General features: G+C 43.4%; 1 protein-coding gene and 1 pseudogene across 4 annotated transcripts in view; both read left to right on the top strand.

Annotated features, from left to right (window-relative positions):
- The window catches only part of LOC105429363 (pseudouridylate synthase RPUSD2), a 158,351-nt gene extending 134,098 nt beyond the window's left edge, over nt 1-24,253 (top strand). For all 4 annotated transcript variants that reach the window (XM_089074626.1, XM_089074628.1, XM_089074629.1 and 1 more), the window contains 3 exons: nt 10,708-10,795; nt 18,676-18,852; nt 19,025-24,253. In XM_089074626.1, the coding sequence (XP_088930752.1) occupies nt 10,708-10,795; nt 18,676-18,852; nt 19,025-19,819 (1,060 nt within the window). In that variant the 3' untranslated portion in view covers nt 19,820-24,253. The remainder of the gene's footprint in view (nt 1-10,707; nt 10,796-18,675; nt 18,853-19,024) is intronic.
- Nucleotides 12,662-16,819, top strand: LOC148937068 (uncharacterized; annotated as a pseudogene).
- Nucleotides 24,254-24,413: the final 160 nt, after the last annotated feature.

The raw sequence follows: 24,413 nt of genomic DNA, 5'->3' as shown, positions 1-24,413 counted from the left end.
TCACTGCGAGCACAGCGGTTCTTGCTTGACGTACGGAAGCTGAATTAAATTATTTCACGTCTCGCGCGCCGCTAATACGGCCCGCTCGCTTGCATGCTAATTCCAGCAATTATCTCGGCAATTGTACTTTTCGAGGCGAGTGCGCGACACACTCGCGTCCTACATTTCGCCGCGTGTTCCCGTCGTCATTATAATGGTAAATTCCGGAGAGTTAGTTCGTTAGTCGCGCGAGGGAGCGAGATATTTTTTTTTTCTCCCCCACGTCGATTTTTCACGCGTCAACGCGACCGGCGCGCAAGCTGACGACGAGGTAAAACGTGCCTTCGCGGATTTTCCGCGCGCGTCGATTGAGTTTCCGACGGGCGAGCGAAGTTAACCGGGTGAAGGCCGGCCGGAGGATAGACGTCGCCTAGGCCTTTTAATAAACAATGAGATGCACCGCGTGACGTCATTGGAAAGTTTGAGGAGAAAAAAAATAACGTGTTCGCGCGGAAGATAAGATGGAGTTCCATTCTCTCCCGTGGAATCTCAAACTCTCCTCGAGGACGCGGAAGGACGGTCCCGCGATTCCTCGCAAATAGAGCACGAGCAATCCTCGTGCGATAGGAAAACGCGAGATAAAATGCAATTAAAACGGGATCGCAAATATAATCCAGGTCGGTCGTGAGACCCCGCGGCGGCCGCGCGACGTTTTACCGTTCGTATTTACGTATTTATCGGAACAATTGCGTTACGCGCGCGTTGCATAAAGACGAAGGACAAATATAGAGAGGAGCAACATCGCCGTGCCGACGGTGAATTGTTACGATAGCCGTTATAATTGCGGAGATGGATGGAAAGTAAATTGATGGCCTGCAATACCACCTGCGCCGGTCGAGTCGTGACGTTATGCCGCTTCTGTTGTTGTGTTTCGGTATGCACTCGCGGCCGGTTACGGCATGTGCGACGTGCGAATATTTCGCAAGCGCCATTGTCGCTCTCTCGAAGAAGAGCATTTCCCAGCGAGGGGGAATCCGCTCGAGGGAACGCTCGTGAATTTTCCAGCCGCTGTGAATTTTCGCGCGCGGGAGAAATGTCTCGCTTGGCGATCGCGCGGCGCCTCCGTATTCCCGTATTGTTCTTGAAAAATTATATCCTCGAGGCGACACCGTTATCGCATTAATTAATTATCCAAGGTATAAAATTATATAACGTACTCTCTTAGACTCCTTCGCGCGTGTTTCAAAAACCTTGGCTCTCCTCGACTGTAAATTGTCGTTTATCGCGCCGTTCTTTCTCTTTTTCTCCTAAGCTGACATCATCCGTTCGGATAGTCCTTTAATCGTCATCGTGGAATTCCTCGGGCCATCCGCAACTCGAGGACGAAGGAAAGGCCCCGGTGTTTCTCTTCTAACGTATTCTCCCTCGAGGGGATTCACGAGAGGAAAGGAAGCGCGTAGGAGAGAAACGTCTCTTTGCTAATTTCGCCTCGAGGGCGAGAAAGCTGAAATGACGACCGATGCCTCGTCGAAGGACACGACGGGCTCGCACATTCGACGGTATGTGAAGGACACGATTGTTCACGTCGCAATCACGCTTCGGCGACGTGGTTAGATAATGCGAGATCTTTCGCAATCGGTTCCGTTCGGACATCCATCATCGTGACCGACGTGACGCGATGCGACATGGCGCGACGCGACATGCCGATTCCGATCACATCGCTTCCTAAAGTAACCGTGAATCGTCTGATAAACAACCCGATGTTTGCGACGCCGAATCGCGCCGATGCGGCGCGAAGAGTCCCTCTCTTTCCATCGCGCGCGAGGATAGGCAGCTCAACGATCGATTCCTCGATCGTTACGATAATTGATGACGATAATCGACGAACGAGATCGCGTTATCACGTTTCCTCTGCACGTTTTCCTTCGCGTTCAGAAGAAACGCTGTTCCCGATCTCGCCGTGGGCAGCGGGGAAGATCGGTGTTGCTTTCTTACGTCGAGCGACAAGAAGCAGAAGGTCTATGTTAAGTGGAATGGAAATCGCATGGAGAATCGATTATTATCTATAGAACGACGCCGCCGGCGAGTAGCTAATTATTAACTCCGTGAAACGGAGATAGAAATCTGAAGGTTTCCCCACACGGAGGCGAACCTGGCGGGCGCTTTCGGTATATCGTTGGAAATAATAGAACGCGACGACCATGCGAGAATGCAGGCGTCGAGCGGACGTTTCGGTAGAGAGAGACGCGCGTTTCCCGCTATCATTTTTCAATTAATGTCCGCGGCTTCCATCGATCGATAGTCCAGAATGTATGACCCTCTCCGAAAGGTCTTTGGAGAAAACTCGTGGGCGTGACGAACGCCAAGCCAACTCGCCGCCGGCCTTTATTCCGGAATTCGTTTCCTACCTCGGGACGACGTATTCAGCCTCTCGTTGCAGCCGCTCTCTGCAGCGTCCCTCTCGGTGATGCGGGAAATTAGGTGGGATGATTCAATTAGCCGGAAGAGCCTCTCTCCGTAGGCGAGAGGAACGATCCGCCGTATAATTTCGCAGGAGAATTGATCGATGCATCGGTAACGTAACGTAAGCGCGTAGAATAGGACGACGCGCGTCCTCTCCTCCGCCTCCATCTTTCTTCGTTGCCTTCCTCGAGCGATTAATCTTTCCGAGCTTCTTCTCGCAATATCGATCGCGGCACCATCTCAGGACAATTCCGCGGAACGTCTTGCGGAACGCACATCGGACCCAGTCGTAATGCTCGTTGAAGAAGTAATCCGGTTAATATCCGCTTTCTGATCGACTCTCCAGCGGATTCGGTCGAGTCCCGAGTGGGAGAGTAATCAGCACGAAGATCGATCGCGAGGACGCGTGACGCCGCGGCGCTGCGAGAAGCCAGGGAAGCAGAGGTGCGCAACCGAAACGACGTTGAAGCGAATGTGACGCACGGCACGCCGCGACGATGAAAGATTAAGGGAATTATAGCACGATGAAAGATAGGGGGAGGGGAAGTAATGCGAGATCTCGGGCGAATTTTAGTCGCGTCGGGAGCGAGGTGTGGATATAAATCGGAATTAGCAGGCGAGCCGCGAGACCTGACGCGCACCCCTGACGGGCACCCCTGACGGGCACCCCTGGGTCATGGAAATTCATGCGCGATCTGCGAACGATAAGGCAGGACACCTGCGGGCGCTCTCCTTACGTGTTGCGGACACGAGGAGGCGAAGCGCAGAAGGAGGTGCCCGACCTCCAACCTCGGTCCCGATACCATCGGTGCGGCCGGTCCACGCTAATAAATCAACCTGTCGCCGGATCTCCAGTCGCGCCCTCGACCCGCGACACGCTTCTCTATCACCCCCTCCCCCCGTGCATCACTTCGCCTCACCCGCCTGCTCCCGTGAACCTTTGGTTTCGCCCAAAGGCGCCCGCTTCCTCTCGGCCTTCCGGCTGGCTCGCGCGAAAATTGAATAATTTTACGCGACGGCAGAACAGATAAGCCGCTTATCTATAAACGTATCATGGATGGGAGGGGAGAAGGCATGTTTCTGCAAATGTAATCGAAGGAACTGAATCTGAATCTCGTTCACGATGATGATCCGATTCGCGAAGACGTACGTTATTACGTACCGATTCTCGCGGGAATCGTGGGAAAACGCGATAGGACGCGTTCATTCTTTTTCCAGAGGAGATGAAGATTGGAAAGTGAGAGGAGATTATTCTTTCCCTTGTAGAAACGACCGCGAGACGCCCGCTTTTTTTTCTCACGGTGGCTAACCGCGCTCGGCTCGACGTATAATTTGCGATGGATTAATCTCTCGGTGGATTTAGCGGTCACGACGTAATTCGACATTGGCGAGAGGGAGACGCCGTCTATTACCGGAGGAAGTCACCGGCTCGCCTTACCGTCTGTGTATGCCGAGGACCGCGCGACAAGCTACCTATGCATGCTCAAACTAATTGAGGATTCTCATGAAATTCTAATGCGACCGCGAGGGAGTCCCTGATGTTGACCCGCCGGCTTGATATAATCTACTTGCGCGTCTTTGTAATTTGTGCCTCTCCCTTGTTTTTTCTAACGATATGCCACAAGCACTTTCGTTTCGCGCGACGTCGAAACAATCCGACGGATATCGGCTTATTGAAAATGTCAAACAACATCCCGTCTGTCATTTTCGGTATTTTAAGCGAAATTCGAGAGACAATTGTTTCCATTTTTAAAACGTGGCACAGACTGTGAAAGCAAGTCTCTTTAAGAGGTATTGAATCGTGATTATCGTTGACAGTTAGCCGATTGACGAATATATCTTATCGATTTATGTAAGCAACATGAAACTAAGTATTTTTAGAATATACAGCGTCCAATAAAAAAAAAAAAAAAAAAAAATCCGGTTGAATAACACGACGAATGTTGCATGCAGTGTTGAAGATCTGTATTTAAATTCAATATTTTGTGATGTTTATAACCGCATTACGGCATTACGGTATTTTTTGAGAACGATCTTGACAACGAGGCGGATAGCCGTCTCGGAACTTGACAGTTTCAAGCTGCAATTAACTCGACCAGTTTCTCTCACAGCCCTTTATGTCAACTGGCCTTGCTCCTTTCGTGGCGAGGCCGCCCGTGTCGTACTCACGGGCTGAGCTCGTGTCTAAATTCCAAGTGTTCCCCGGGTGTGTCTCGAGAGCGCATTCCCGGCCGTGACAAGGCCGGGATTCGCCTGCAATCCGGCGGAATTAACGACCTACCTGCTTGCCGCTGAACTTTACCGAGGTTCTATCCCGCGGTTTTGATCGCTCGATAATCGTTTTACGTCCGCGCGGTTCTTTGTGCCTTTGGGAAATTTAACCGCGGCCCGGAATCGACCTGTCTGTCTTTGGGCCTAACGAAGCGAAATCGCGCGATGCTACTCCAGAAAGTAGCTAATGAGCCCTGGGAAATATCCTTTCTCGGGAGATAACCGAACGATTTTGCGGGACAATCCGGGAATTGCCGGAATAAAGAAGAGATTATCGCAGATTGTGGATAAAATAAAATTGTGTCAGCGTACCTATTGAGCTTAGTATATAGAGTGTGTTCAAATACATATAACCGAGAAGAAGATGATTCTACAACGTAAAATAAATCGAAATTAATAGAATATATTTATATTCTATATTTTATATATATATTTTTTTTTAAGAAATTAACATATATATGTATTAATAGCAATATTAATGTGATCTGAATAAAAGCAATGTGGTAATTAAAGTATTACGCAATCTACTGTAATTTCTGGGAACACATTTCCCCCAGGAATGGATTATTGGAATGGATTATTATAGATAACGGTTACAGATTCGGACAGTTATCATGGACAGTACGAACGGAGATAATCGCAAGGTAATTGAATGGCCGTTTAGAAGATCGCTCGAATCGCTTGCAAATCTTGCGGGAAGTTGATGTCACCGACTAGACAATTAACTGTCGATGTAAGTCCATCTCTATAGCTGCCTGATCTGCTTTCTCGATAATTCACACATTATTCATTACATGGGCATTCATCTTGATAAGACTTGATAGTTTGCGCGGATGGATTCGAACAGTCACTACTCGCGGTATCTACGATAGGCAGAGATCGCTTTGATACATTAAAGCGTATTGCGACTGAATCGATGTTTCATGCATGAAGCTGTTCCTGGCTTCGCGACGGAAGGTGGTAGTAGCACCGGTTACATCGATTCTCGATGTAACCGGCGGCGGTTTTACTGAATACGTCATTAATTTAAGTGACAGCGCTAGGAAGCGCTAGAATAATTTTACGATAATCATTAGAATTAATAAAGGCGAGACTATTAACATACAATTCTCGGGAGACGCGATCTCGGAGCTGAGGAAATATTTCTCTCGCGGCTTCTTCACGGGTTTTTAAGACTCTCCGCGTTGCGAAAGATACGAGAAATCGCGCGTCTGCGGCAAAAAAAAGAAAAAAAGGCAGATGGCAGATTAGATCCGCGTTTCACCACGCTAAGGCTAATCTGGCGGCACTGACGACCGATGATGACTCGTTACGTAAAAGTTGATCGTCGGTGAATTCCCACGGCGACTCGCGCTGATTTCGTTAGAATATCGTTACCATAAATTTAGCCGAGGCGAAATCTCCTCTCGCGGAAGCGCGTCACCACACTTCGAAACACGGCATTGATACAATTACAGGCAAAGCCAGATGTTGCTCCCCCTCACCGCGTTTCCTGTTACGATTGGTCGCGACGGGCATGCAACGAGTCCCCGAGTGTGCGCGCGGGCGTACGCGATTACATTCATATATTAATTACATGAATTATATATTAATTAGAATGCGCGTACAGCCAACGGCAATTGCGTATCACGACGTATGCGGCGTAACTTGTGACGTGTGTTTCTCTACCGCGTTACCATTGATACCGGTACACCGAAATTATGCATCCTGAAACTTTGATGCCGCAGCTTTCCAGTTTTGCCACGCGTTTGCCCCGTACAGATTGCATGCGCGCGAGCTCTATTACGTTCCGAAACGAACTTTTTTTTTCTTTTGACAAGAACATGGACGCGTAAACCACCCACGCGAACGCCCCCCGATAGCAAAAATTTTCGCATCCTTTCTGGAATGGAGCAATAAACGTCAGATTGCGTAAACATCGCATCGCATGGCGAAACGGTGTAATGCGTTGATTGCGAAAGTAAAGTCAATATTATTCGGCGTTATGACGTAGAACTGTATATTGAAATATATGCGGCGCATGCGCGCAACACACACACATCTATATTGTTTATAAATATGTATACAAGCGCGCGTGCATACTCATACACACACATACACACGTATATATAAAATGATAATATGTATAAAATCTTTTGTATTTATGTGTGTGTGTGTGTGTATATATATATATATATATATATATATATATATATATATATATATATATATATTGCGGTCGCGTAAAAATCACTGTACATATTTAATGAACAAATAACGTTGCAAGAGATAGAACGTAATGGAGCTATCCGACATGTTTCAAATGCATATTTATATAAACAGACGTTGCATATAATTCGCATAGAATTTAAAATCGGTAAAATAAACATCGTTTTTAAGCGGAAAATATCGAACGCCCGTGCATCAACGTCGACCGCGCGCGCAGAGTCAATATTATTTGATTCATATATAGACCTATCTGCGTAAACGCGCGCGGAGTACCGGAATTTCCCGAAATTCATTCATTATAAAATCATTTTCCGTACGCTTCCTCGATTTCGTCGGGGTTTACGGTTTATTCGCAATCGCGGACGCGTCACGGTCGCGGAAAATGCCCGGCGAAAATTGCAGCTTATTACGTGCTGTAATAATCATCCAGGTCCGCAGGCTTTTCTGCGTGGTCGATGGTACAATTAACCCCCATATTTCTCATTCGCGATGTGTGGTACGCGCGTCGAAATGGTGGAAACGACAACGGCATCCTGGCGTGGACATGCCAGTACATGCCATGCGCTACGTATATTCCGATTAATTGTTAAAAAAAAAAAACATCTCACTTGACGACTGACACACAAGACAACAAAGAGATCGATCGAGGGGATCTTTTCAGCCGCGACTTCTCAGGCACGATCGATGGTATCATCACGTGAATTAAACGTTAATAGAAATTAACGAAGACATTCGATTGCGTTTGTATAATTGTCGCCGGGTCATCCCCGGGTTCGCGCCGATCGGGACGCACCCGTTTTCGCGTCCCATTATTGTGGCCAACCGTTCCGAAAATAAATTCGGTAAATCGTCGCGTCGCTCCGTCGCCGCCGCCGGCGCTCTCCTAACAAACAATGATCCCTCGTGCTTTTCTCGTCCGCAATAATATCGTCAAATTTCCCGCTGTGTCTTCTCTACGATAGATATGGCATTGTCCTCTCGGCGCGCGTATATCTCGCGGCCGGGGGCAGGGACGCGGACATGTCACCGCGGCATGTGACCCGCGTTAAATTTGGAAGACGCACTTTAGGACGGCCGTCGCCGTTCTCGACGAGCGGCACGCAAGCCGATTGTTATGGCGACGCACCTTTCGAATGTCACGCGAGAAACGAACGACGACGGAAATGGGACGAAGAGCCGCGGCGCACGCGAGATTTTAACGGGTACCACATTAACTCGAGGAGGCTTTTAGAAAAATAACGAGAATTCCGGAATTACGAAGTGACGATTCCCGACGTGAGTCGTCCACCCGTCGCGACAAACAAATCATTCGATTAATTCTAGAGATTTCTATAGACTTTATTTATAACGTGTTATTTGTAACACGTACTACACTGTGATGTTGAATCTACCATCGGTGATTCTACTTATTGTCGCCTTGTCGCAGTACGTATGTGGCCTGGTAAATGGAGAATCCAAGTGTCCGTTTGTTAAAATTAATCGGGCAACGATAGAGAACGGAATCCGCGCGAGCGGCGAAGCACCTGAAATAGTTGCCAGCGTTACTAAAGATAGACTAAGAGAATCGTTACACTTTGCCGGCGTGTCGTGTTATTCGACGCCATCACGACGGGAATATATATGATTTAATGCTACCTTCATGTGACACGCTTCGAAATTCCGTCGCGAACTTTAAGGTACGGCGAAGAAGACGAGCGTATGCGCGTGTAGTACGTACGTACGTACGTACGCACACATACACATACGTACGTAACAACGAAGACTTACTTTGAGAGTGGCGAACCCGAAATGTTGGAAGCGGAAATGTGATTTACGAGACGGAAGCGATTTATTGCCTTTCATTGTGTGGGGTTGCATAATATCGTGTCAGCCAATTGGAAGATGGAAGTTGCTTTATTCTTGGTTTCGCGATATGTAGTGTACGTACGTATTTCGATTCTCCAGCTTTTCGAAGAATCTCGTGAATTTTTCCCTAAAGAAAAACGCCGTCTCGAGAACACGAGACGGAAGAATATCTCGAATGAACCTGTGAGAGATACGGCGCCCGATTACGTGCTTCAGGCTAAGTATATGATGTGAAAAATCCTATCGTGACGGTTTTCAATGATTTCTGCTCTTGCGCTTGAGGAGGGAGGGGGGGGGATGAGACAATAGAAACATTTGTGCATAACTGATAGAGCAATGCTAAGAGAGATTAGAATAGTGCGTGACTAACATCGTGGTTTTTTTTTTTTTTTTTTTTTTTTTTCTCTCCTTTGGCCAATGTTATGCACGTGATAATGAATTCCGCAAGGCGACTGTTAGAGATGGTGCAACGATATCGACAAAGTAATTGCGCTGCATTAATTATATTGCGGATAATTAGATTGGATTAATAGCCGTTGAAAGAGCCGTACAACTTTACGTTTTCGACGAGTAATTTTCTCGTTCAGCTGTGAAACGCCATTACGTAAATTCGACCCCGTGGTCCACTTTCGTAATTTAATCTTTCCTGATACGATACTACGATGTACGGGATTTACCGGGATCTATTCCGGGACAATTTCGCGTGAGAATAGAGCTAACGATGCATCGATTCACGATTAGTTTTCGAAAGGAGCACGTCGGCCCTTCGGGATTTTCGCCGCGGTGTCGCAATTTATAAAGTTTACGAGAACGTCTTGCTCGCCGAATTGAATTCTGTTTGTCACGTGTTTTATCCGATATTCGCAGCCATTCGGCCTCTATCGCAAACGCCATTTATCGCGAATGCGGTACTTTGCAAAGTGACGGGAAAAGATTTTGCAAATTCAATCTCGAGGCACCGAAGACGCTCTCTCTCTCTCTCTCTCCTTCTCTCTCCCTCTCTTCCTCTCTTTCCTTTTCCTTTTCTTTTTTCTCCTCTTTCTCTTCGCAGGGCCTTTATTGTTCACGCGAAGAGAATGCACGTGCATAGGACATGTAGTAGGTGCGACCGTAGTTTTGCGGAGTGGAAATGCATTAGGTAGATGGAACGCATAATTGGGGCCGCCGTATGCACGTGCATCCGCCTGCCGTATTTCTTTCTTTCCCTTTCTTTTTTTATTCAATTTTTTTTCTCCCTCCTCTTCCCCCTTCGTTCCCGCCCTCGCTCTATTTCTCCGTCTCACCCTCGCGGAACGCCCCTTGCCCGTTAACCCGTTTACCTTAACGCGTTAGATAAAAAACGCGGCTGTATTCCGCGTCGCTGTTCTTGACTCTGTTCGCGCGCGTGTTTTGCACGCGCACACGTGTGTTGCACGCGCCGTAACGTCGTCGACGCGACGGCATGATTTTTGCGCCTTTGCGGTCGGGAAACACGTTGGTACGCGTAGGTATAGGATGTATGCAATCGATCCGCACGTGAATGGAATCGCGAAAAAGCGCGGCGTACGTGCGGGCGTCGACTGCCGATTGCCAGCATCGAATCGCGATAAGCGCCGCGGTGGCTCGCGGCAATCAATCGGCGATCGATCACGGGCGCGCGCCGCCGTTTCTCCTCGACATTACGGCATATTAATTATCTACCTGTCGGTCTTGATTACCGGTTAGCTTCGGTCCAAGTAGATTGACAGTACTTCCCACGAGCGTGCGTACTGTCTGCTCGCGCGAGCACCTACCGTGCACTGCAGCATTTGCGTGTGTATCGCGTGTACGTACGAATGTATGTGTGTATGTACGTATACATCTACGTACGTTATACGTTATGTACGTGTGTGTGTGTGAGATGACGTGTAAGCGCAAACGGAACAAAGCCACGTTAAGCTGGTTGCGATTGGTGTGTTGCAGACACGAGGTGCCTGTCACCTCGGAGCCGATCACGGTGATACACATGGACGAGGACGTCGTCGTGGTCAACAAGCCCGCCTCCATCCCTGTAAGTGGTGTACTGCCAGAACTGTACTGCCAAAAAATTGTTTGTCGTTATTGCCCACCGAACAGAAAACACATATATATGCACATGCACACACATATACGTGTGTGTATATATATATATATATATATATATATATATATATATATATATATATATATATATATATGATACTCTTGCATGTTCCTTGATAGTTTCCACACAACCCGTTTCAATTCTGAAGAATCCCAGAAGTTGTCTTTGCATATAAGTGTAAACGGAAAGAACAGTTTTAAAGTAAAGTATCTAAAAATTTAAGATCAGATCTGAAAATACATTTGTTGGGATATCAAAATAATTATGTAGAATGCTCAAATTGATTACTAGAACATAAAAAATTTTGCCATCATCATATTTAACACAATAATCTTGATCGGTCCAACAAAATTATTTTTCGCAATAAGATATATTTCTGTAGCAAATTTTTATTGATATTATATTATTAAATATTACTAAATTAATTATCAAGATAGGGGAAATAGCTCTAATCTTAGTTAGCTATATCGCAAGTCCGTTAATATAAAGCAATAATTGCTATAAGTTTATTAAATATATTGTAAGAGTAGAGCGCTTGTAAAAATAATTTGCCGAATCTTTGTCATATACAATGCTATTTTCCGGTTTTTTTTATTTACGCGCACAAGTGCCAGACAAGAACTTGGACTTGTCCAAGCTAGGATTCAGACTACCATTGAAATAAATATATTTTACATTATCCGATGTATGAACCACCACAGAAGTGGGATCAACTCGCGTGATTCTTGTGTTAATCGCGATCAAAGTGGCAAATGCAGAATATACCGTTTTCCAATTGAAAAAACTGCGGGAGAAAGATCTGATAAGCAATAAAGCCAATTTGATTTTGCATTTGCAAAGAATAAATTCAAAAGTAAAATGATGTAACCAAAGAGATCCAACCGTGACTACAAATGCATTTTTTATATATTTCTAATGTTTCAAATACATTTATCGCCCTATAAATATTTAAAATTATTTTCAGATCTACATGTGGCCAAATTAATAAATGCCTCGAAAATTGTTCATTTCGTGTATATAATCGGCTTTACCGAAAATTATTCCTGGAGCACGCTCCCGCGTGTGTTAAAGTTCCATCATCGTTAAATTTAGAATCTCCGGAATTTATTCTTTTGCATTCTCACTGATGAGGTTTTCCATCGCTTTATCTAAATACATATTTAAATGTACCTCCTAAATTAAATTCTAGCGTGTCTCGACACAACCGGTGGCAGACTTTTGCTCCTTCAACGTCGACCTTCTGATTTCATTAGCGCATTCTTTTTTTCCCCTCTAACTCTCTTCTCTTTTTTTTTTTTTTTTTTTTCGACGCGCGGAAGGCGACTAAATCGCCGCTAACGAGTCGTTTTTCAGACGATGACTAACAAAACAACGCGGTTAACAGATGTGTGCGTCAAATGCCAAGGGCCCCCGACGAGTTTCGCCTTTTTAAAATGCAACGTTCCGACGTCACCGTCGTCGACCTCGCTCTCTCCTGATAACTTCCGGATACGAAACAATCACGTTCCGAAGGAAAGAGAGAGAAAGAAAGAAAGAAAGAAAGAGCGTGGAAAAAAAAGGGGAGAGAATTCACGCGCGTTCGCTGGCGGCTCGCATAAATGTCCCGCGATGCACAAATAAAACTCACTATTAAAATGTTAATCGCGCGCATTACGCCCGCTCGCAAATCACGGATAATTTACTCCGCGCTGTTATTGCCGTCCGCGATAATGTCGGGTCTACGCGCCGGAGTCCGCGTTGTAAAAAGCGTATAGGCAAAGGTTAGGGCGGCACCCGTGTTTCTCTGACGGCAAAATGCAATACCGCGAGTCCGATGCATTAAACCCGACGGGTGATATCGGTAATTCGTTGGCGTAAATTAACGGTTACGGCGGTTTTCTCGAAACGAGTTTAAGAGCCCCGTTCGTTTTCCACCTCGTGGCGACTTTCATCCGCGGTTATTTCAATCCGCGACAATAATAATCCGCGCGATGGGGTGGAGAGAAGAGGGGAGGGGGAGGGGGGCGTACATATATCCGCTGTGAAAAAAATATAACGCCAAAAAAAGAGGAGACTCATGGGACCGACTCATGAGACTTTAATGCTCTTTTCTTTTCTTTTTCATATTTTTTTTTCTCCGCTCTATTTTCTCGTTTTCGCTCCCGGGGCCGTTAGTTGCGGTTGCCACCGCAGTGGTTGCAAGTTTTATTCTCCTACGAGGCTTCGCCCGGCGATAAATACGGCGAACCGAGTCCGGCCACCTTTCCTCTCAAATGTCACCGAATACATCGGCGATCGTGTCCTCCGAGAGGGATCGTTAACGGGAGCTTGCGCAACAACAAAACAGTCGGGCATTAATGCAAAAATAATCCGAGGCGCAGCTAGATACTCGAGCACGAGCACGACGCGCGATTTAATAGTTACTTTGCTCCGTCCGTTTGCTTTCTCGAGTCTCGTTTTTTTCATTTCTGTCTTCTCGGGAAGAGATCTCAGGCCGTCCGACAATCAGCCAAATTAATTTTCACAGACATCGTTAAAATCGGTGTTATGCAATCGCGGAAGATCATGAGACTCTATCGTGCTTCCTCATCCTCTCATTCTCTTACGTAAATCACAGCAAAAGTAACAGCAAAAAAACATTTCGGCTTTTCTCGCCTCGCGTTAAACTTTTAAATTATTTTAACCGCAACTGGCACGACGTAAGTTGTAAGTTTGAAAAATTTTAATTATCCATTTATTTATTTATTAGAAAAACATTTTCCGTTCGGAGGAAATCCGGAAGTCCGGAACGTTATATAGTTTTGTAGATTCTAGTAGTGGGAAAATACGTCGCGGAAAAATTCGTCGCGCGTTCGTCAGCGTTAAAGGTTCATTCGCTCTTGCTTGGAATTCCCTCGTTCCACGAGGGAATACACAGGGAGGTGTGAAGTCATCGCGGCCGGCGAGTAGAAAAGTGCCTTCGATCGCTTGGATTATTGTGGCGGTTCGCCGAGTCGCTCGGAGCATTTCGATAGCCCGACGGTGGAAGCATTATTGTGCATACGTGCAGCGCCGGGTGCTGATAGACGACGCAGACTTATCGAGCCAGGAAGAGTCCGATACGATCCGCCAGTCAGCCAGAGAGAGAGAGAGAGAGAGAGAGAGAGAGAGAAAGAGAGAGTCAGTCAGCCGGTCATTTGTTGTACCTACAAATCCGCATTGTCGACCGGAACGCATAAAGCGCGCCGCTCCCGCACCATGCAGATCCGAAACGATGAATCGATCCCCTTTGTAAGCGATTGCTTTTTGTCCCGAATTTGCCGGGAGAAATGGGTCGCCCTCTCGTATAGTATAGATACATATGCGCGTGTGTGTTGTGCGTGTGCGTGCGTCGAATTTACGTTGGCCGCATGCCGATAGGCACGAGTAGCTTCATTAAGTAGCCTAAGCTCCGTAAATCTACCATTCACATCTCATTTCCTGAAGATATTCCTGTTCCTTGCTTCACGGGGAAGGATAGTTTGTTGGCGCAGCAGATTCTTTTTATGCTACTGCAGGAAAAAAATCTATTGGTCTATCAATGTGGACAGCAAAGAGATTTGTAACAGTAATGTTGCTAATGTTTGCAATAAGATAATTTTGATAAAATTATAAATTATTGCTATCCCCCATCTTTATAGATGATATTTATAAAATATAATTTTAAATAATCCAGGTTACAGCAACACCTGAGACAGAGCTAAGATCAAAGTGCTTTTCCAGAAGAATAAGAAACTTATATATTTATATAAGTCAATTATTCTCTCAGAAAAGGAAATTTCTCATTCAGCTTTTTCTTTTTAAATCCATCCTAAATTCAAGCGCGGTATAAAGATATCGAAATTAGAAGATGCAATGTTCACGTAGTACTGATTAATACATATGGTCACGTAGAGATGAGCAAGATGAGCTGAACTCATGACTTCCATGATACACAAAATGCGTACCAAATAGCCGGTGTAAAACTACCAGATGAAATAATAGATCATGTCATACACAAGTCTTTAGAAAACTTGACAGTGATTAGCTGTCACAACAATGAACAGTTCCAATTGATTTTGCATATGCTCGAGGATGAGCTCCTCAACAATAAAAAAAAATTGCTCTGTTATAAATAATATATTGGCGTACTATTGGCAGGAGAGAAGGGAATTCTCAGTATGGACGGCTATGCCAAAGACTTGCTCAAAATCATTCGGATTCAAACATTTCAATTTCATATGGTAACAGTTTATACAAGATGGGACGGATCAGTATCCAAGTACAAATCACATTCCAATCTGTTACAAGGAACGGGTGTAAATTATAGGTTGCTAGATCTTTACAAAAATCCTGTAGCTCATGAGTTTATATGTCGCGTACAATCCACTGATGATATAAAACAGATTTGTTATACAATCTCTGATTTTGATATAAAATGGATTCAGTGATAATTTAAATTAAAATAATGTATCAATAATTAATCGATGAGAGAAGGATCTTATCCACTATGTCTAATGGTTTTAACAGTCTTGGACCTGCTATTGTTATTTGGCAATTTGAATTAAATGATAATCTTGATTGCTTGATTTATTTCTATATTACATAGCATGTTTTTTTACTAACCAGAAAGTAATAATGTTTGTTGATATATTGACATTTCACTGTTCATTGTATCTTCCCTTAATTTTTATTTCCTTCCCTTAATTTTTATACTTGAAGTCTCTTGCTTGATTCAGATATAGCATGACGATCATTAATGTCTTTAAATTTATTTACAAGTTTCTCTAAACTATGCGCGGAGATCCTTGTTGCTAGTTTTGGTTTCGTAGGTTCAAGTTTTCTTTTGTTGAAAGTATATCGCTGAGCATCTTATTTGTAATGGTCAATATTTCTTTTTGTTTTTTTGTGATTAACATATTCATTGGACTTTTGTCATTGCTAGCCAAACATCCATTGATATATTCCTTTAAACTATTAAATAATTTTTATGCAATTTTCATGTAATAATATCTAGGTATAATATATAAGCTATTATATCTGTGAGCCGCAGAATAGAGGTGACATGTTTACATTGCAACATCGTTACGTGATGAGGTAAATGAGATAAAGTGCACAATATTCTGGCTAATAACGATTCAGTATTATTACTAGTAGAAGTACAAAGATCTAATGTTTTGTCGACAAAGATTAAAGATACTCCTCTTTCTTTTGCACCAACGAACATTAAAATAAAACAATTTTAATACATTCTAATATATCAATTATTCTCTTTTGACTATTTATAATGTAATGTCATTGTAATGTAGCATAATAGGCAACGCACTGATCTATGCTAGAAGCCCCGGCTTCGATTCCTAACAAAGTCATTTACGCTCGCAGCAAAATATTTACGCTCGTCTTTTCTCGGAAAGGCAAACCAGAGAATAACTTTGCCATGAGCATTTTTCTATCAAAAATTACTGTAGCTCCCATATACCTATGTATAATCACCGTACGTACCATAGGTATGTGAGAGAGATCACCACGCTCAGATGGGGACAGAGGAGGAGGAATCATTGTAATTATCCTTTGATAAACAAAATACTTACATTTCTACTGTCAATAGCCATTGATAACATTTCTAATTTCTCAGCAATGGGTTTACTAAACTTTCCCATTGAATAAATATCTTCTTTTAAATTCAAATATGTTAATAAACTATTAAATAAACTCACAAAATGATCAACTTCATATTCGGAATCTTTTAACAATGTGCTATCTAAAGGAGATAATAGATCATTGAAAGGTGGTGTCACAAACAAATCATTATTAATTAGACTAATAAAAATTGAACGAAATAATATTGTCACCAAACAAGTCAATATATAATTTAAATCAATATATCATTTTAACAATATATAAAATACAACAATATACAAAATGATTTTGAAATTAAGATGTGACAAATCTCACCTGTGATTGACCCAACCTCTATATATATATATATATATATTCATTTATTTCGTGTTCTTTTTAGAGGTTGGGTCAATCACAGGTGAGATTTGTCACATCTTAATTTCAAAATCATTTTGTATATTGTTGTATTTTATATATTGTTAAAATGATATATTGATTTAAATTATATATTGACTTGTTTGGTGACAATATTATTTCGTTTTATATATATATATATATATATATAAAATTGTAATTATCATATTAAACAACAAGTCTTGCCTTTATTTATAACATTCAAATAATTTTATCATTAGTTTTGCATTTTTATTATTTGGTCTGAGTAGCGCCAAGTATTTTTACATAAAAATTTTTTTATTTAAATAAAATTTTATCAATTATCAAAATTTTATCAATTTATCAAAATTTTATTTTGTATCTGTACTGTTACTTTTTCTCTGGTGAATTCTTGGTGATAAAAACATAGGTTGAGTAAAGCAAGTCGTGATATAATAATATTTTAGAGCTAAATAATTACTACCACTTGGGTTAGAAAAAGAAATCTTGAATGGATAGAAAGATATACATATAATTTGGTTTTTATTATTTTTAATTTAAAGTTACTACCGCTTGGGTTTTATTTTTTTTAAATGGTATATCAAATCTTTTATACAATTGAAATGCATAATTTAACTAAGGTGGACTTATAGCTCAATGTTTATAGGACTATAACTTGGCGCCAATTATTGATATCAAATCTTTATACAAATTTTATACATTATTACAGTCATTTGAGTTGGAATGTGGAAACAAAATTTTTTTTTTTTAAATTAAGGCTTATATCATTTGGGTCAAAATAGGAAAATTCTTCGTTCAAAATTCAAATTTTTTTTGAAAGAATTAAGACTACTATCACGTGGATTAGAGTAAAAAGACTCTTCAGTGAAGATACGTATCACTTAGATTCTACTTTCTTAAAATAAAAGATATTGTCAGTTAGATTTTATTTTTTAATACATATCACTTGAGTTTAGTAGAATAACGCAATTTTTATAATAGGATTATAACTTGGCGCCAGTTATTGATATCAAATCTTTTATACAAATAATATTATTTGAATCGAGTTGGCAATGTAGAAACAAATTTTTTTTTTTTTTTTAATAAAGCTAGTTCCATTCGGATTAGAATAGGAAGACTCTTCAATGAATACAAAGATCACAAAGATACTAGATTTTATTTTTTAGATTTTATTTTTTAGTTTGATTACAATTAGAATTGAGTTAGATATAGCAATTTCGTAACATAATTTTTTTAAAGAATTAAAATTACTACCATCGGTCAGAGTAAAAAGATTCTTCGATGAAGAGATACATACTTCTTCTATACAGAGATACATATCACTTAGATTCCATTTTTTTTAAATAAAAGATGTTGTCAGTTAGGTTCTATTTTTTAACTTGGTACAAGTTTCTTTTTTTTTTTTTTTTTTTCCAAACATCCACTACACTTGACACCCTTTTTTTACTTTTTTTTAAAAAGGTAATTTGATAATAGTTTTATTCATGGAATAATTTGCATTTTTTTATTTATAACGATTGCAATAAAATATTATAATATTAGAAATATTAGAATAGAATAGGTCATCTTCTATTTTTGCGAATTGTGATATGCAATCCAGATCTGATCTACATTCGTAATATATAAAATAACACGGGTTTTAAGGGACTACAGAATAAAAAAAATTGAAATAAATTTTGAGAATTTTTTTTTTTTTCAAAAAATGTAATTAAAATGTAATTAAAATTTAATTTTTGTTGTGTTTTTTTTTTTTTATCAAACTCGAACAAAACGTGACGTGAAAATGAAATAATCGTTTGACCTGTCTATATTCGTAGGTGCATCCATGCGGCCGTTATCGGCACAACACCGTGGTCTTCATCCTAGCGAAGGAGTACAATCTGAAAAATCTCAGAACCATTCACAGACTGGACCGGCTGACTAGCGGCATTCTCCTGTTCGGCAGAACGCCGAAGAAGGCGAGGCAGATGGAGCACCAAATAAGAAATCGACAGGTCGGTTGCGTAAACATGCGGCTCTCGGTATACGAGAAAAAAAAACGCACAGCCGCGCAGCTGGCATCGCTCGTCCGTCATTGAACGACGAAGACGCTTACATTGGCGCGCAAACCCGATGGCCGTAATCGCGTTCGTGTGTTTTTTTACACGTCGTATTTCTACATTCCAGGTCCACAAGCAGTACGTGTGCCGAGTGGAGGGTGAGTTTCCCGAGGAGGAGGTGATCTGCTCGGAGCCGATCGAGGTCGTCTCTTATAAGATCGGCGTCTGCAAGGTTTCCGAGAAGGGCAAGGATTGCGTCACTCGCTTCAAGCGTCTCAGCTACAACGGTAAATCCTCGGTGGTGCTGTGCAAGCCGCAAACCGGGCGCATGCATCAGATCCGCGTTCACCTACAGTACCTCGGCTATCCGGTGGTGAACGATCCTCTATACAATCACGTAGTCTTCGGACCGCACAAGGGTAAAGGCGGCAATATCGGCAAGACCGACGAGGAGCTCGTTCGAGACCTCATCAGTATTCACAACGCCGAAAATTGGCTCGGCATGGACGGTGATTCCGACATGAGCCTCTTCAAGCCGAAGCTGGAATTGGAGGAGCGCATGATGGGCTCCGGCAGCGACAAGGATAACGGTTCCTCACCATCGTCCACCCCGGGCCTGGTCGAGGACGAACAACAGCTGCAACAGCAACAACCGCAGCAGCCGCAACAGCAACCACAGCAGGAATCCCTCAAGGTCACCGTGGGAACGCAGACGGGCTCGGAACCGCCGGATTCCACTTTCGCCAACGACAAGGTCACCGTCGACCCGCACTGCTACGAGTGCAAAGTCAAGTACAGGGATCCGAAGCCGTCGGACCTGGTGATGTATCTGCACGCGTGGCGTTACTGCGGCCCTGGATGGGAGTACGAGACGCCGCTGCCCGCGTGGGCGGCGAGCGATTGGACCGGCGACGATCGATAGTTCGGACAACGCGATCGAGGACGATCCGCGCGGATTCCTCGGCGAGCAATCGTCGTCGCCGTCATTGTCGCCGTTATCGTCGTCGAATCTCGCGACCCTCCCCTTTTGATATCCTTATCCCGTGCCTTCCACCCGCCAATGAGCGATCTTGACCATCGTGCGCAAGCAAGTACACGTAGACGAATACGCATACACACAGATATATATACACAGAGTAGACACAGACACAGAGAAACAGACGTGCGTGTCCCTGCAATCCGGCCGTCGGACTTTTCGGGGTGTGACTGTGATCCGAGAGAAATGGGATCGCTGGAACAATCTCATTGCTCGATGTTTACATTTCTGTGGGCACTCATCATTTGATACACAAGTGACAACTCGGCGTTATCGCGTTTGTAATTTCGATTCACCGGTTTCACCGTTTAAGAAACGTGCGTTCGTTCTCTCGCAATGAGTTTGCCCGCCGCGCGCGTTCTCGTTTCGTTTATATATTTCTGGCAGTCTCTCGTGCAAATCCTTCATGTGGACAATCTTACGTGGGAAACGTGGGACGCGAGACGCGACGTTTATTACTCGGATTAATCATAGCGAGAAGATGGCTGTTGTTACCTTGTTGATTCTATTACTGCAAAACTGTCCTGATTTCGGGAGCCAACTAATAAATCAGATCATCGTTATGTTTTGTCTTGCCGCGACACGTTTCGGATTTCCTAATTACTAATTTTCTCCAAGCAAACCTGTAAACCTGTAAACTCCTGGTACGATCATGTGGTATAAAGTTACGCCGAGGAGTGTCGCAATAAGGTGCAATGATTGTTCCTATGATCGTTTCTCTCCGCATGTAACAGCTGTAAGAAAGTCTTTGCACGGTCGGTTGATCAATGTGGATTTTACAAGTCGCAGGACTTCGTTGCAACTTCCGGAAAGCGACGAACACAGTTATTCCTTTTTCATCAGAAAAAAAAATATATTGTAATAAATATAGGCGATCTGTGATTGTATTACCACAATATTTATCGATCAAAATGTTTTAATAGATAAAGATGGCTGTAAAGCTAAGGCTAAGGCTATAAAGATAACTCTATTTTCATTTTAATTACGATATACAATAGAAAGGATATGACTAATCGAATAACTCTTTCCTCGATTGTAATTCGAGCGATTCGCATAGCAGGCGCAGCTATGATATACCGCGCGCGGAAATTGTATATAAAAAATCATCTGTGCGAACGCTCTAGCAGACTGGGACAAATGCGTGTTTATGGGAAAACGCGATAGTCTCGGCCGCTTTTATGAGCAGCAGCGGTCAAAAAGTCACTGCCACTGGAGCGAGGATACCACCCCTAACATGTGAGAGAAGATTGATGCATCTGTCGGTGGTGGTATGGTATTCCGATGGATCGTATCATTCATTTTGATTTATGACGTACATACAAACGTGGAAAGCCGCCGGTCTCTCGTCTATTTTCTACGAGAAGTCGCCCGGCCCGCGCGGCTGGTTACTCTTCAAATCTTACGGAACATTTTGATTCACGGGAGAGATACTCGCTCGATCCATTTCTCAAAATTCCAGCGCTTTGTAGAAGCAACGTCTTATCATCTGAGAATAAACGACGACGCGGAGTAGATATTTGACATTTCGTAGCGAGCGCTCGCTCGATCGGCGTTCTCGGGAGACGTTCCCGGCTAAATCACGTCGCGGCGAATTTGACTCGAAATTTACTTCGGACGGACAGAAGTGAACCGGCGATATCGATTATATTCGGCAGCGATGTTGCTCTTGGCATCAGACCCGCCTCGGTACTTCGGCTTGACAGAAGTCAGCTATAACTGGGAGGTAAATTTATCTCGGCGGGTCCGGCTTTGGAACAATTTCAACGAAGCCCTGCGATTTCCGTATTATCGTATAGTGGTTATGTATCGCTAATATAATCATTGTGAAAGATTACCGTAAACGCGAATCGAAGGACGAGAAACAGAGAAGGAGAGAGAGAGAGAGAGAGAGAGAGAGAGATAAATAAATGTATCGGTATTAATCGTGTATTAATGCTATTACTAATCTCTCCGATGTGGTGTCTCTATTACTGGTAATCGTCAGTCTCTTATCGCGGTTAAGGTTTCGCCAAATCTTCGAAGGATAGCGTGAGTTGTCTCTTCTTGGGGCCGCGCGTATCGCACGAGTAATCGGCATTATTTCCTATGTTCGTCAACGATAAGACCACGTTTCTCATTGAGGACAGTAGCTCGATTCCCATTCACACGCGTGCACAAATGGTTTCGCACGGTTTCGAGAATAGACTACGTGGAATCGGAACAACGGCGAGGAGAAAGAGATGGAGTGGAAGAAGAAGAAGAAGAAGGAGATGGAATCGTATCCTCCGAGTGGCATAGGTAGGGGACTGACGTAGAGAAACTGCGATAGAGGCGCGTCTATTTTTATGGTAGATATTTAAGCGTGGAGAACCGATGCGCGCGGTGGCGCAGATCCAGCGGCAGGGTTCTCCAACAATAAGCGTGATCTTGCCGGAAGACAGCCAATGATCATGCCAAAGAGCGTGCGACCAGCGAGCTTTCAATCATATCGTGCATAGCGTACCTTTTCTCGAGGCCGATCGGGAGATCTCGAGAAGACGAGCGCGGCCCGTCCGCGCCGGGAGGAGGGCGGGAAGACAAGGTATATCGCAACAAGTACAATCCGAGTGAAAGCGCGAAGAGCGAAACGTGCTACAATTTTATTTTATTACGAGTCGCGTTCTCTCGTCTCCGCGTGCGCCTTCGAGAGGCCGCGAAAGACACGCGAAGCGTGGTGAAGCATCTTCATCTCCACATCTCCAACTTCCACGCGAGCTGCCCCGTCCGCTGTCCACTCCGCTCCGATTCGCAGAATCGATCACGATTATTATTATTATTATTATTATTATTACCGATATCTCATGAGCTTTGCATTTCAGGGCAATTTCACGTTGCTAGATGCGCCTGTCGACGTCGAAGAAGCCCTCGTACATGCGTTACGAGGTTCTGTTTTGCGTCATGTGGCGCAACGTGTGCACAAGAGCAGCGGACAGAGAAGCGGCCGAGCAACACAAAATACGCTCCGCGTGTCACGCCGGCTTTCGCGGACCTGTATTTTAACGTCGGGAGAGAGCAGTCGTTAAGTCGTCGTGAGCAGTGATGGGAAGTGATCCAGAAAGCGATCGGGCGAGCTGTGCAGACGCGGCGAATGCATCAAATTACTGTGCTTTCCGATGAAATTAGCGAAATTTTTTGACTTTGGACGTCATAATCCGCACACACTTCTCTTTCCCAATGGGGCCAATTCACGTGCGATCGCGTCTGGATGTTTGCCGAGATCTCCGACGACAAGTGCTACGACCTACAATTATTATACGCTATATGACGTATCGTATCAACGAGATTTAAATTAAATTAAGTTTGTACTGCCACGGCGTACACGTTGTTAATTTATGTTTAGTATATAGTTGGAAATTGTGTGTTGTTTGCCAAGTATATACCTCTTTAGGATAAATTCCCGTTTCGGTTTTGAAAAACGGGAGCGGAGAACCTTAGGAACGGCTTTTAGAAAATGGCATAGCTATTTTATATAGTAGATTCTTTTTAAAGTCAGACATTCGATGGGATCAAGATACGATCACCGGAAAATACAGTTATTCTCTTTACTTAAGGCTTAACGCTCGCTGCGATGTATACAATGGAATACGTTTAGTGCCTAAAAAGACGTTCGAGGAAAAATGTGCGTCGTTAGTATCGTGCCTAGATATTTTCAATCTGAAGCACTTGGAACAAGCCGCGATCTTGCCATCACTGCCCGCGAGTCATGAATACGAGAAGCGAAAATAAAAGGGAAATGTAATATCGGCTGCGCGACGGAGAGAATAAAATGGATTTGATATAAATAATATATATATATATATATATATATATATATGTGTGTACGTATGTATGTATGTATGTATACACATAGCAGAGAATAAAAAAGACCGAGATAACATAACACAACGGACCTATCATAAAAGACAGTGTGTGCGCTTACTAACACAATCGAGATAGCTCGCCGGAAAAGGCGAGCTATCTCGAGAGAATGTAATGGCTAGCTTAAATATATTGTTTAAGTAACTAACGATAATTTGAGAAAACCGCGAAAAAGACAGTTCTGATTTAGTGGCGGTAAGAGAGAAAAGGAGCGAGAGAGCGGGAGAGAGTGCGAGAGAACGTGAGACAGGGAGAACGGACGCGGACGCGTCTGCGGAACGAGCGAACGTGCTTTTGTATATATGTATTGTATACGCACATTGTACCGTATCTAAACACACATTATTATCCATACTGTAGCCTCGGCGGAACGTTAGAACTAGTGGATTCTCTTGTATGATGAACGAATAAATGCAAAATGTATCGTTCGATAAAAAACAAAAATTGCTGGTGAATATTTTCATCTCTGGAAAACATGCCCGATCTTACCATTTCTCGTTCCATATCGTAAGTATCGTATGCATGATTCATAGAAGGAAGGATGGCTATCGCTTCATTCTGACTGATCGTAGAGTTCGGCAAAAACATCGTATTTTCCATTCGA

Source organism: Pogonomyrmex barbatus, unplaced genomic scaffold (assembly GCF_055798465.1).
Source record: "Pogonomyrmex barbatus isolate J1 unplaced genomic scaffold, ASM5579846v1 scaffold17, whole genome shotgun sequence".
Taxonomy (NCBI): domain Eukaryota; kingdom Metazoa; phylum Arthropoda; class Insecta; order Hymenoptera; family Formicidae; genus Pogonomyrmex; species Pogonomyrmex barbatus.
This window is presented reverse-complemented; position numbering and strand designations above follow the sequence as displayed.